The following is a 13,613-nucleotide window of genomic DNA, read 5'->3' as shown; positions in this document are numbered from 1 at the left end:
TTTTTTTCTACTCAATTTTCTTTACTTCTCCTTTTATGTGCAGCGCTTATTATCATTCACATTCATTTGTCTTTTTCCTTTGTAAGTTGTTCTCAATGTTATTTTGGTCACTCAAGCTCCTTACGATTTCGCCAATGGCACGTTTAGGCAGACATTAAAATCTTAGCTGTTAAGAGTTTGTGGTAACATTATGTGGAGCTCACTGTGATCACTGTCCATCAGGAAAGCCTCCTTTCGCACCTCCCCTTGTATTAGTAAGTAGTTCTGCATTGTTTGCTGTGGGTAGCGCCGAATGCTTCTCTGGAGTTAGTGGTGTATTCTAACAGAAATCCTTCCTACTTAGCGGCTGGGTAAATCTGCTCTCCTGTAACCTTTTAATTGTAAGTACGTCATGATCATGTGCAAGGAATGAACTCTTGCAAAAGGCACATTGATTCAAACCAGATTTAACTAAGCTTTATGTGATTTAAAATCTTAACAGAACTCAGAAAGAAATTTCTGGAGCAATTCAGACAAAGATTTTTCAAAGCTTTTGGCTGACGCTTGATCTCAACAATTTCATTCGTTTGCAGCAGATGCCAACTCTTTTAGCAGGTTTTTAAAAAGCTTTGTGTGCAGATAGATTAAAAAGCTTATTTGTAATACACAGAGAAGATTGACTGTGTCCCTTTAAAGCTGGATGATTTAAATTAGTGTCTTTTTCACCATCTCCATCCAAAACCAAAGGGAAGCAGAAATTCCAGTGCATAGCTTCTAGTACTTCCAGCTGTGGCCTGGAGGGAGGCACTCAGCGGTTATAGAGGAAGAGGTCTGAAGCCATGTTAACCCTTTAGATGAGCCATTTTAATTTGGAATGCAAATGTCAACTATTGGTTAATGCACAGTAGAGGCATAGTCTCCTACACTGAGGCAGAAAATCGAAAGTTTTTGGCATGTACCTTGTTTTGTTTTGCAAGTTTAGAATATGTATCTAATATAAATTGAGGATTTTCTCCCGGATTTTTAAAGTTTATTTCTCTTTTTCTTGCAAGATACTACTTTACAAACTGGCATGGGACTAGTGAAAATGAACCCTCCGTGTGGAGGCATTCGCCAAAGAAGTCAAAGAATTCTTACGAGAAGAAGCACGTTCCAGAAGGAACCCCGATCCTTGACGCAAACTCATTAGAGTACATCTTTGCACAGGTAAGAGGTTGCATGCAAGTGTCTGTGCCATTTCACTAGCACGACAACTATTTGATCCAGTAGAAATTGTGTCTGCTTTAAAAAACTATGTTCAAGCTTTAATGTATGTTTAACCTTACCTGTTGGCATTGGTCATACTTTACACAACATGGTGAAAAGAGAATTTCCTAATGAAGAACAATCAGGCCATATGCAGAACATGTAAAGAAACTGTCTCACAGTCCAAAAATGTAGCCACAGGCTACGTTTTTATAACACAGTTGCTTTATTATTAACTGGTTTTTATATAAATGCTATACCTTTTGTGAAAAATTTGCACATGATGCCATTCATAGAATCACAGAACGGCTTGGGTTTGAAGGGACCTCAGGGATCATCTAGCTCCAACCCCGCTGCCATAGGCAGGGACGCCGCCCACTAGATCAGGTTGCTCAGGGCCTCGTCTAAGCTGGCCTTAAGCACCACCAGGGATGGGGCATCCACAGCTTCTCTGGGCAACCTGTTCCAGTGCCTCACCACCCTCTGAGTGAGCCATTGTCACACTCCCTACTTGCATGCAGTTTTTCTTCCCTTCTGTTGTGCCTCCCAGTTGCTGGTAGCATGCTGCATGCTCGTCGTGGCAAGTAGGTGCAGTTTCTATTTCAGCAAGCTTGTGTTCCTAATTGAAAATCGTTCTGTTGTGAAACCACAATATGAGAAAATACCCAGGTAGCTACAGCTAGAAATACATCTTAATGGTACCACTTGCATTCTAAAGTAGTAAGAAGCAAAGGGTTTCTTTTGCGAAATCTACCAAATTTGTGCCTTGTTTTATATGAGCATATAACATGCTTCAAAGTGTGTTTTGTCTTTTTTTTTCTTTCTTTTCTGATTGCCAGCAAAAAAGGTAAAAACAATGGGTAGGGACCTTAGTGAGTATTGCCAGACAATAGAGACTGTGTATGGGGTGGATGTGCTGTGATGATGTTTGCAATGATTCCACCTGTTCCATGAATCATCATTTTAATAAACTTTTGTCAGGCACAAGTGTTGATGTTTTTTCTCAAATAGGCAGGGTTTGTGGGGTGACTAGTGCTTGCCTACGTTCCTGTTTCATTGGTCTAAGAGAAGATGGCATCTTACTGCATAGCTCTTATCTTCTTCCTCTACCCCTTCTTGTCATGGCTTTCAGTTTTGGGTGACTTTTCTTGCTCAAGAAGAGCCTCTGATCTTGTGACTTCGGTTGCTAGCATGACAAATGCCAAACCTGTTACATATTTTTTTTCTCTCCTTGTTAAGGGTCAGTATGACTTAGTGAAAGGCCTAGCACCAATCCGTGACCCTAAAAATGATCAAGAAGTTCATGAAATTGAAAATGAATGTCTGGGAATGGCTGTCCTTGCAATCTCTCACTATGCCATCAACAAAAAGTTGAAGCTTCCAGAGCTTCCCAAAGATATCAGGTAAGTTGGGCTGAATTCTTCCTTGCTGTTGGATATGCTTCACTTCTCTTCCTAAAGGGATCTGAAGCATTTTACTTTGCACGGTCTGACTATGTAGGAGTTACGAGCCCCAACACTAATACTGCTATGTGTGTCTTCCTAATCTGGTCAATTGGGATATGTAATAGAAAATTTCAGTTACTTCTTACCTGAAGATTATATGAAATTTATGCAACTAGTGCAGCCAGTGTACTGATGTGTTGCGTACTTGCTGTAAATTCAGGACTCCAGGTTAATAAGTTGAGAAATGGTAGCGTTGTTAAGTGGCAACTTAATGTTACTGATTTGGGTGGGCTGTATCCGTTTGCCTATAAAGCTTTCAGGGTAAGGTTATTATTTGAATTCCTGTTGGCTACTAATGCCATAAACTGCCTCTGCAGTACCAGCTGCACTGTGGTTTACTGCCTCTTGTTCTCTATAAATTACTTTCAAAATGTAAGGCAGTACCACATTTTAGAGTTAAAAACTTAGGAATCAACTGTATTAACTCGTACTGTTGTTTTTCCTCCTAGTTATAAACATTATATTCCTGAAACTTTGAACAAGACTATCAGACAAAGGAATTTCTTAACCAGGATTCGGATAAATAATGTTTTCAAGCATTTCCTTAAAGAGTTTAACAACAAAACCATTTGTGACAGTAGTGTGTCTCCACGCGATCTGAAAGTTAAATACTTATCAACAATGGAGACTTTGACTAAACATTATGGAGCAGAAATTTTTGAGACTTCATCTCTGCTGATTTCATCCGAGAATGAAATAAATAGATTTAATTGTGGTGACAACGAAATCCTTCCACTATATGAAGTCATCGTGACAGGAAACAATGGAATCCAGTGGAGGCTCAAGCCAAATGTAAGTATCCTTTGATAAATGGGAATTTGAGGATTACTTTTGGGGGCACAACAACTGCTAAAAAGTGTGCATGATCTTCAGACACTGCAGATCAGCTTTTTCTTTTTTAAAAGGGCTCCTTTGATAGAATCGTAGGATAATTCAAGTTGGAAGAGACCTCAGGATTTGTCATGTCCAACCCCCTGCTCAGGGTTAGCTCCGAGGTGAGACCAGATTGATTAGGGCTTTAGCCATTCTGGTCTTGGGGAAATTCCAAGGATGCACACTCCACATACTCTCTGGCAGCCTCTTTGCCTGGAAGTTTCACCAGAAAAACTTAAGACTTTGCTGTATCTGCCAGACCAGATTCAAGTCATGAAAGATTAATGCACGTGGAGGCCCTTACGGTTTGGTGCTCTGTCTTGATATCAAGGTCTGCTTATGCTTTTTTCTGTATGTTTGGCAACCCCAGATGCCAGAATTACTCATACTGATAGACTTTTCATGAGTAAGTTAAAATATAGTGACATTAAAGCTCAGCTTTCTCATGCCAGTGATATTTTATATGATGTACTTTCAGTGCTGCTGAGCTCACTTTGTTTAACCTCTTTTGTACTTTGTGTATATAAATATTAAATGTACTTTGTGCTTGAAGGGATTATGGCATATTCTATAGTTTTTCTCCACATACAATACATGAACAAATAGACCTCTTTTTGCTTGCCTCAGTTCCCTACTGTGATGAGAAACCTACTGATGGCTATCTTTTGTAGCACAGAAAATGTTGTGCTTCGCTACATTTAGATGTAAGCTAATTATCTCTGGTGGAGAATTTCTGTTTGAAATGATAATATTAATGAGGGGGAGGGAAGGAAGAACGGATATTGAGAAGAAAACCTTGCAAGATGTACAGCCTGTTTCTTGCAAGGCTTCTGTTTCTACTGATTTGTAGATTATTTTTATTTAAATGGCTAAACCAAACACTTCATCCCAGTGAAAAGCATTCAGTGACTAGCAGGAAGCTTTGCTTAGTCTGAACGTTTGTATTTTTTAAGTATGTAGTTAGTAATAGTTTTCAGTAATTTTTGATCTGTGAGGCGACCAGTGTCATTGTGGTCTGCGTGCAGATTTCCAGCTGCTGTCGGCAGAAGTTCAGGCAGGCGCCGTGAGAAGAGTGTCGCTCTGGCTCTTGGGCTGAGCTCAGAAAGTGTACTTCATGTACATACTTCAGAAATTTCAGTATCGCTGTTTCAGCCCTGCACTGCCACTATTGTTATTGCTAGCAGAGAGAGAGAGGTAACTTGCCTGGCTAACAACTGGTTTCTTTCATCCTCACGAAAGTTGTCTTATGGACAGTTCTTGATAGAAGTAAGTCCTGGCAATACAGGCAGTGATCACAGAATTGATAATTCAGTGCAAAGGCATTCAGCAATTAACTAGATGTAGAAGATTAATTTGTTGTGAATTTTTGTTTCGTAGTGAAAGCACTGTGCTAAAAAAATGTTTGTATTGGTATATTTTTATCCCAAATATATTTGCAGTCTGTACAGACAGAAAAGGAGAAGAAGAAAAAATCTGATGGCAAAACCAAAAAGGAAGAAGAAAAACACAAAATTCGAGATTTATGGAACAATTTTTCCTATTTCCCTGAAATCACCCACATTGTCATCAAGGAGTCTACTGTGAGCATTAACAAGCAGGATAACAAAAGGATGGTAAGATCCAAACCTGGATAGTTTTCCCTCCTGTGGGTTGTTACAGTGGCACAGTATTGTTGGGCGACAGGTGACAACCTCCTTGGGGAACATTTCCTAATGGGACTTTTAAATAGTAGTTAAATGTGCTGTCTTCAACAGTGTACAAATGCAAAAGTGCTAATTAGAAGAGCAGCAAGTTGATGAAGACAGTTATTTCTCTACACTTGTTACTGCATACCAGTAAGAGTTTATCATCTCCCCAAGCTCTTCATGATCTCCTAGCTGTGCTTCTCAGCCCGTGGCCTTCCTGGGTACAGCCTGAAACAGCCAAAAGCAGCGTCAAGAAAGAGGAGCTCAGTGAGGGAGGGCAGAGGGACCTTGGGAGAGAGGAGGAGGAGAGTCACTAATTTTAGTGTCCTAACTGTTTTTTTTTCTTTCTGTGGGCTGTCAGCTGTTAGAATTTAGAAAGGAGCTACCAAAGTGCCCTTGGCTTCAAATCCAACATGCCTGCCCTAGTCCTGAACTTGTGAGGTTTCACAATGAGTACTGCAAGAGCTTGCATTACAGATCTCACCCAGGATTACAGCAGAACGCAAGTCATGCCACAGAATGAGTTTCTAGCCAGTAATAAGTAGGGAGGGTGCAGAACGTTCACTGTTGGCCTCCTAAATGTGTATGGTTTTCTATCATGTGTTTCTGAACAATTGTTTACTCACTTTGAATAAATTGCTAGATATTTCTCAAATATTTTAACAGGACTGTAAGAATTCTTGACTAAAATATCTGTTTGTTTTAGGAATTAAAACTGTCCTCACATGATGAGGCCTTGTCATTTGCATCGTTGATAGATGGATACTTCAGACTTACAGCAGATGCCCACCATTATCTCTGCACAGATGTGGCTCCCCCACTGATCGAGCACAACATAAAAAACGGATGCCACGGACCCATTTGGTTAGTAAAATGGTTTTATTTGAACTGACCCACTTGAATAATTAGTCCTCTAATTCTGCGGCATATTGAATCCATTGAGGAAATCTGGCTTTAAAAGGTTTCTGTAATGGCCAGTATTAGTTACCAAGAGGTTGTAGGACAACTTTTTTCATGTAATCAGAAGAAAAAATAATGTCACCAATTCTCTCGTCATCAGCGTAGGAGTATTTTGAGACTTATTTCACTAATAACTATAATCATCAGTTGAGCAGATGGGAATATTTTAGGTACACAAAGGTAAACTCTACTCTTATCTGTGCTGACCCTGGGAGTCCCTGAATGGATGTACGAAGCTTTGCTTTTTATTTTTAATTTGCTGAATGAATTATTTTCCTTTCTGTTCATGTTTCTGGCTTCTCCTTTTGTGTTTAAGAGAACTTACGTGTGCACTGTGTTGGAAGCAGAGTTTCCCCACTAAGCATGCTAAGAGCATAATAAATCTTTCCTTGCTCTTATGCAGATAAATGTGAGCATATGTAATAAACACAAATTATGTTTTAATAATAGTATAAATATTTGTAAGTTACGAAAGTTACGATGATATGTTTTTGTTCCAAATTTAGGATTACTTCCCTGTGTATTTACTAACAATAGCTTTTGGATGCAACTGCTCATTTGATGGTTTTATTCATTTGCACGTTGACTCTTTCAGCACCGAATATGCCATCAACAAACTGCGACAGGAAGGAAATGAAGCAGGAATGTACGTGTTGAGATGGAGCTGCACGAACTTTAACCACATCCTCATGACAGTGACTTGTTTCGAAGGCTCAGAGGTACGTCAGGTGTGGCATTCCCAGCAGTAATCTGGTAATGAGCTAAAGACTAGTGGCTCCCTGTAATCCATGATGTTATATTTGTCTTCTTTAGGGCAGTTCCTCTTAGTTTTCTTCGACAGCTGATGCGGCAGGGGGTAGACACTAGTATTCATAGCTTTATTTTCCCCAGACTCTTGTGCTCTCTCTGACAAATATGTTTTGTTACATCCAGAACACTTCTGTTCATAGCAATAGAACTGTGCATGAATGGTTCAAATTAAGCTGATTTAACTCATATGCTTGTCACTGCAACTTACCTAATGCTTCTTGAGCATGGAAGAAAATTCCTTCTGAAGAGTCAGGGCTTCTGAATACTCTCAGGCTGTGCAGAACACAGAAGCTGTAATTTGGACCTGTTAAAAGTTCGCATCTTTATGTTGCTCTTTTTCCACTCTGTTTTTTATGAGCCTTCTTGGGACTGAAGGTTACAGGAATTGCAGGGCCTTCTCCGGCTTTGTTGAAGTTTGATTAGAGGAACCTAGCTAGCATAGGAGCAAGTGTTTAATTGTTCCTAGAAGTAATTTCAAAGGCTTTATGGCTTTATTCACTCCTACAAATGTTCTTTCACTTTAGTGATCAGTATTTTCCTTTCTTTTTTTTCCCACTCTCTCCAGATGATAAATAGTTCAATCCAGTACAAGAACTTCCAGATTGAGGTGAAAAAAGGCGGGTACTTCCTACACGGTTCAAACAAATCTTTCGCATCCTTAAAAGAGCTGATGGATCACCTTAAAGGACAAATACTTCGGACAGACAACATAAGCTTTACACTGAAGAGGTGCTGCCAACCAAAACCAAGAGGTAGTCTCTGTCCCTTAAGAAAAACTACAAACTTTGCTGTTGAAAGGAAAACAAGCTTCAGCATTGGAGGCATTTTTAGTCTGCTCTGTTTGTTCTGTATTCTTGTGTCAAGCTCTTCTGTTACTTAAGTTTCTTGCTTCTCTTGTGTTTGGGGATCTTGTCAAAAAGCAAAAGCAAATGCTGTGAACAAGGCTTTAGGGGTTTCCTTTTAGTGTTACAAGCTCAGTACAGGATGCTCAGGGGCTGGTGCTTCTCAAGAGCCTTGTTTGTATGAACTTTTCTGATGACAGTGGTTTGCCTTTTTGCACCTGAACAACTGGCCTCTGCAGTATCGATGGCAGAGGCAGAGCGCTAGATTTGTTTAAGAAGAAAATGTCACAGCTGACTCTGAGTCATGAGCTGCGATGTTGTGTCAAAGCAGGGACCATATACGGTTCTTCCTTTTCTCCACTGAGTCACGTACGCCAGGCAGTGCCGCCGTGCATCATGTTATGTTGTTCCAGCAGAGGTTTGCAACCTTCAGCTTGTTGCATGGCAACCTTTGGTTTCAAGCTTATTTGCTGTCATTATGATGTGTTGTTTGTTTTATTAATCTTCACAGAGCAGTGGGGAAAGCTTTGTCTGGAGCTGTTATCAAGCCGAGCACCCTTGAAGTCAGTAGATTTGTCTGTGAGATCAGATTTTAGATGACTGGGACAACTGTGCATTTGTTAAACTGTTAATGCCAACACTTATTAAAACTGCTGTAAGCTACAAGTGTCTTGCAGCTGAATTTTTTATGAAAGGAAACACACAATGGCATGGTTGTGTTGATCAGATAATGGTTTCCTGTTAGAATAAGGGGAATAACTGAGCTGCATTCATTACCTGCTTGTTTAGAAGGTCATAGAGCATTGTGTAGCTAGTTTGAGTTTTTTAGCACTTCTCAAGAACGTTGTTAATTGTCTGGAGCATGGAGAGATTAAACGTTTTGACATTTCAATTAAATTTTGACAGCTGTATTCAGAATGAAATAAGCAAAACAGATCAAGGAGTTTTCTCCCCTCCTCAGCTTTTGTCATGACAGTTGCATCTCTGAACTTCAGTTGGACCCAGTGTGTTGTCTTTGCTGTTCCCTATTCTGTTTCTTCCCTGTTTTTTTTTCTCTCTTCATTTTCTTTTGAATCTGTCTGTTTAATTGGTTATTCACAAAGATGCTTAGGGCCCGAAGAAAGAGAAGAACATTTCCAACAAATGGTCTGTTAACGGATTGTTTTCAGGTGCTAGACCGTGGTTTAGTCCTGATGCAGGTATGTGTTATGCTCCCAGTACTGGGAGGGCCAGGTGCACGCAGACATCTAAAACCATTGTATCGTAATAAATAACGCCAGCTGTCAGATGCAGGAAGACAACAGTAACGTGTAAGGCTTTTGGATCTAATGATGCCTCTCCCTGACCAGAAACAGGGGGAAGCAGCAACAGACTTTTCCTTCTGCTTATTTCGCGTTCCCTACTTTAAGTTTTATGCTTTGAAAACAGACTGTTAGTGTTTCCCAGAGCACAAGAAACTTTCAAGGAGGTAAAGAGAGGAAATGAGACTCCAGCTGTCTCATATCCACCTGGACAGTGGAAAAGGGCCATACCTGTAGGCAGGAGGGAATGTGTGTTATTTCACTTAATCTGTGGCCGAAGTAGTGTCTTTTTGGGCCCTGGATACTTCTCTGTGCAGTAAGTACCAATGGTTTCTTATCAGCTGTGATACAGCTCATGTTAGATTGTGTACATAAAATAAAAAATATAGCTCTGTTTTGGTGAATTCTCTGTTGAGTGATGAGCAGAAGTTACTTGAACAGGAATTTGGTCAAAGTTTCTTCTTTTCTCCCTTCTCATTCATTTGGGAATTTACTTCAGTGAACATACAAAAATGTTACTGTTTGAGAAAGGTGAATGTATGCAGTTATCTTTGAGAAGTCTTAACGAGTATTTTCTCTCCTTGCCTTCCAGAGATCTCCAACTTGCTAGTTGCAACCAAGAAGGCTCAGGAATGGCAGCCTGTTTATCATCTAGGGCAGCTGAGTTTCCATCGAATTCTCAAAGAAGAAATTACGCAGGTAGGTAGCTGCTGAACACTGTTTGTCTCTTAAAATCCAACAAGTAGGGCAGCCCTCCATACCCAGTCAGGTAATAGAGAATCGCTACATTATGGCTGGTTGGACAGTTCTTCTATTCCCGTTTCTCCTCAATAAAACTTTTTGAATCTTTATTTGTATTAAAGTTTCTTATTGCAGAATCCAGATGTTTACGTGGCCTTGCATGGAAAAAGAAGCAAAGCTTGGGAGTAATGCGTTTCACCAGAAATCAAATGAATATTTAAGCAATTTTCTAATGCATGTGAAAAAAGATGCTTGTAAGGTCATTATTAAAAAATCATGGAAGTCTTAGGACCTGCTGTTGCTACCTGGTTTGTTACTAAGTGTACTTGTATCTTTTAAAGCCTGGCATATTGGGGAAATGGGCAACTTGAGGTTTAAGACAATAAGCACAAAAAAGCACAGCAAAAAAGGGTAAAATATTCAAAAGGTCTGCAGAGTCTTGGCATTCAGAATCTTGTTTTCCAAACTGATGTAGCAGATATGTTCCTAAATCTTGTGACAGTCACTTGCAGTTAGTGGTGCAGGTAACCTGAATAAATTTTAAAAAACATTTGTTTGAATGCACAGATCACACTGAACGTTTCTAAAAGACTTTGCCTCTTAAATCATGCAGTTAGCTTCTTCGGTTAAATAAAGGTTCATCTTTTTTTTCTTTTTTAAAAACAAAACAAAACAAAAACATTACTGACTGGGGAAGACAGATAGAGTTTGTATCAATTGTTTTTTTGATTGGTAATTTGCAGTCAGTATGCAGACTTCCTGCAAAAATATCCCAGGACGGAATCCTCTGTTATTTAGGAGGAAATTACATTCCCAAACAAAGTGTTCCATTGAAATATTACTTCCTTAACTTTTGGAAACACATAAAAGATTGCCTCAATAGCAGCTTATTGTAAATAAGAGTTACTATTTATTCATTTGATGTTTAGTCTAATCGCACTAAATCACACTGAGCCTGTTTGATGTTAGTGGAGATGTAATAGCCCTTTAATATCCAATGAGTTTACGGGGTAAGTGTTCTCAGAGAGACTACTAAAATGAAGAATAACATACGGTCATTGTTTTTTCCACTCTAATAATTTTAAGTACATGTAGCTAGATTAAGTGGAGGGCTAATTCTGAGAGGCAGAATTGAGTGCAGATTCAACTATTTGTGTAAATGTGTATTTGTTTGCTTCGTGTCCTGGTTTGAAAGTATGTGGCGTGTTGTGTCTTAGGGTGAACATCTTGGAAGAGGGACAAGAACACAGATTTACTCAGGGATTCTCAACTACAAAGATGATGAGAATGAAGGATATCAAAATGAAAAAGAGATTAAAGTCCTCCTCAAAGTCTTGGACCCCAGCCACAGAGACATTTCTTTGGCAAGTTTTTTCTCTTTTTCTATTGTCCTGCAATACTGGGCCTCACCACATTGTAACTATGCAATGCCTGAGAAACTTAGTGTTTGTGTATGCGGTAGGGGAATGGAAAAACGCTGAAGATACCTCTCACCGTTCCAGGTAGTCAAATCCATCACTGATCAGCCCTTTGAGAAGCTAAAAAAGTTGATTTCCTTAGACAGGAAGCAGCACTGGGTTCTGGCAGGAGTAATCCACTATTTACTTCTAGCCTGCACATGGACCCACACCTTGCAGTGGTGTGAAACGCACGGGCATACCCATACCAAGGTCTGAACTGTCGTCTGAGAGCAAGGGAGTTCAGTGAGGGCACCGCTACCTGCCAGAAACTACCTCTGCATTGTGCAGTGGGCTTGGCAGTCTGTTGCCAGCTCTGTCATCAACAAGGCCACAGGCAAGTTATTTTATTTGCATTTTGCTTAGTCATCTACTAAGAGAAGCTAATAACGCATCACAGTGGGGGTGATCAGACCTGGTATCTGTGTGTCTGCGAGAGTGCCAGGGAGAGCACAGCTTGCTTACATGACCCAGTGAACAACACATCCGCAACAGCCCTCCCCTGCCCCGTTACTGCAGCGGGACAGCATTTCCCTGCTGTTGATCCTTTTATGATCCTTTTATGTCGATCCCTTTATGCTACTGGAAAACACAGGGATCTTTTGCAAATGTTTGTGTTATTGCTGCTTTGTAGTTTGTTAAGGGCATGGACGACCGCCACGATGATCAGCAGTTTAATGGCTAATCTCCTTCACTTTCTAACAGGCATTCTTTGAAACAGCGAGCATGATGAGGCAGGTTTCCCACAAGCACATTGTCCTCCTCCACGGAGTCTGTGTCCGGGACGTAGAAGGTGAGTTCAGTTAACATCTCTTTGGACAGATTTTGAAGCAGCAGGTTTTGGTAAGGACAGGGCAGCCATTCAGTTCAGAGCTAGCCTTGAGGGAGATGTGGTTGATTTTTCAGGGCAGACAGAAGTGGAATGGGAACAGCCAAGCAGCTGCCAAGTCCTTTCACTAACGAGTTTTCCCTTCCAGTGCTGTCTCTGAATAAAAGTGTTACAGGGTGATTCCTTGAGGTCAGAAAGCCAAGTGCTGACAGTAGCGTCAATACAAACTAGCCTTCTAGCAGCAGCCATTTCCCTGGCAAGGCTCTGCCCCGTGGCCTTGGAAATGCTTTGTTCCAAGTTTTCTGGTCTTCTACTATGCAAAGCCTCTCTTGGCAGCCTTTTAGTGTGGACTCTTTGAGCACTGAAATAAACTTTAAGAAGGTGGAATAATGACATCTTACAACCAGTTTGTATTGAAGTGGGGGGTGGAAAGAGAAGTTGGGAACAGGCCTATTAGGTTTCTCCAGACACTGGTCATTGCAATACTGCCATTATGTACCCGACTTTGTAGATGTCATGGTTGAAGAGTTTGTTGAATTTGGGCCTCTGGATTTGTTTATGCATCGGAAAAGTGAACTCCTGACAACTCCTTGGAAATTCAAAGTAGCCAAGCAACTTGCAAGTGCACTAAGCTACCTGGTAAGAAGGCACCTTGAGAAAAGCATTGTCTATAGCTTGCTGCAATCTAAGGCTACACAGATTTCATCTGCGTTAGTAACTAATGAATTTCCTCTCGCAGGCAGTGGGACTGTGCAATGTATAGAATTTTTTTAAAAAAATCTTTATATTACTTTAAATAAGCCAAACACTTCATGCTTGTGTTTGCCACTGGTTCCTTGTTTGTAGTTGCACGTCAGTGTTCCATTTCTGCAGTTTTTCTTGTCATGAAACAGGAATCAAATGTTGGTCTTTTTTCTAAAATCTATCAGACCTACAAATACTAATGCTTAAGACTGAACAGCATGTTCCTACTTCTCCTTTCCCTCTTTTTCTCTAGGATGATTTCTTCCAAGCTGTATTTTTGGATTTCAGCTTGGAGTATTCTACAGTGATTCCCCCCATGCCATAGGTGTGTTAGAGCACTTGCTGAGCATTGCTAGCTCATTGCACTCACCGTTTTCTTTTCCTACCTTACTGTAGGAGGATAAGGATTTGGTACATGGAAATGTGTGTACTAAAAACATCCTACTGGCAAGAGAGGGAATTGATACTGAATATGGTCCTTTCATAAAGCTGAGCGACCCGGGAATACCAATAACCGTGCTGTCCAGACAAGGTATGCTACAGGAATCGGATTTTCGTCTTCAGTGTGGTGGGGAAGGGAAATAATGAAGATTATACCAGCTAGAATTGGTTCTCAAATAACAGCAATCAGCTTTTGTGAAG

General features: G+C 40.3%; 1 protein-coding gene across 2 annotated transcripts in view; it reads left to right on the top strand.

Annotated features, from left to right (window-relative positions):
• JAK1 (Janus kinase 1) overlaps nucleotides 1–13,613 on the top strand; it is a 58,744-nt gene that overhangs the window by 35,660 nt on the left and 9,471 nt on the right. For both annotated transcript variants that reach the window (XM_067001261.1, XM_067001262.1), the window contains exons 5-16: nucleotides 1,032–1,185; nucleotides 2,464–2,627; nucleotides 3,179–3,521; nucleotides 5,042–5,215; nucleotides 5,994–6,151; nucleotides 6,843–6,966; nucleotides 7,623–7,809; nucleotides 9,793–9,899; nucleotides 11,159–11,305; nucleotides 12,104–12,191; nucleotides 12,739–12,866; nucleotides 13,368–13,503. In XM_067001261.1, the coding sequence (XP_066857362.1) occupies nucleotides 1,032–1,185; nucleotides 2,464–2,627; nucleotides 3,179–3,521; nucleotides 5,042–5,215; nucleotides 5,994–6,151; nucleotides 6,843–6,966; nucleotides 7,623–7,809; nucleotides 9,793–9,899; nucleotides 11,159–11,305; nucleotides 12,104–12,191; nucleotides 12,739–12,866; nucleotides 13,368–13,503 (1,910 nt within the window). The remainder of the gene's footprint in view (nucleotides 1–1,031; nucleotides 1,186–2,463; nucleotides 2,628–3,178; nucleotides 3,522–5,041; nucleotides 5,216–5,993; nucleotides 6,152–6,842; nucleotides 6,967–7,622; nucleotides 7,810–9,792; nucleotides 9,900–11,158; nucleotides 11,306–12,103; nucleotides 12,192–12,738; nucleotides 12,867–13,367; nucleotides 13,504–13,613) is intronic.

This window comes from Anser cygnoides, chromosome 8, assembly GCF_040182565.1.
Source record: "Anser cygnoides isolate HZ-2024a breed goose chromosome 8, Taihu_goose_T2T_genome, whole genome shotgun sequence".
Lineage (NCBI taxonomy): Eukaryota > Metazoa > Chordata > Aves > Anseriformes > Anatidae > Anser > Anser cygnoides.
Note: the sequence above shows the minus strand (reverse complement) of the source record. Positions and strands in the feature narration are given on the sequence as shown.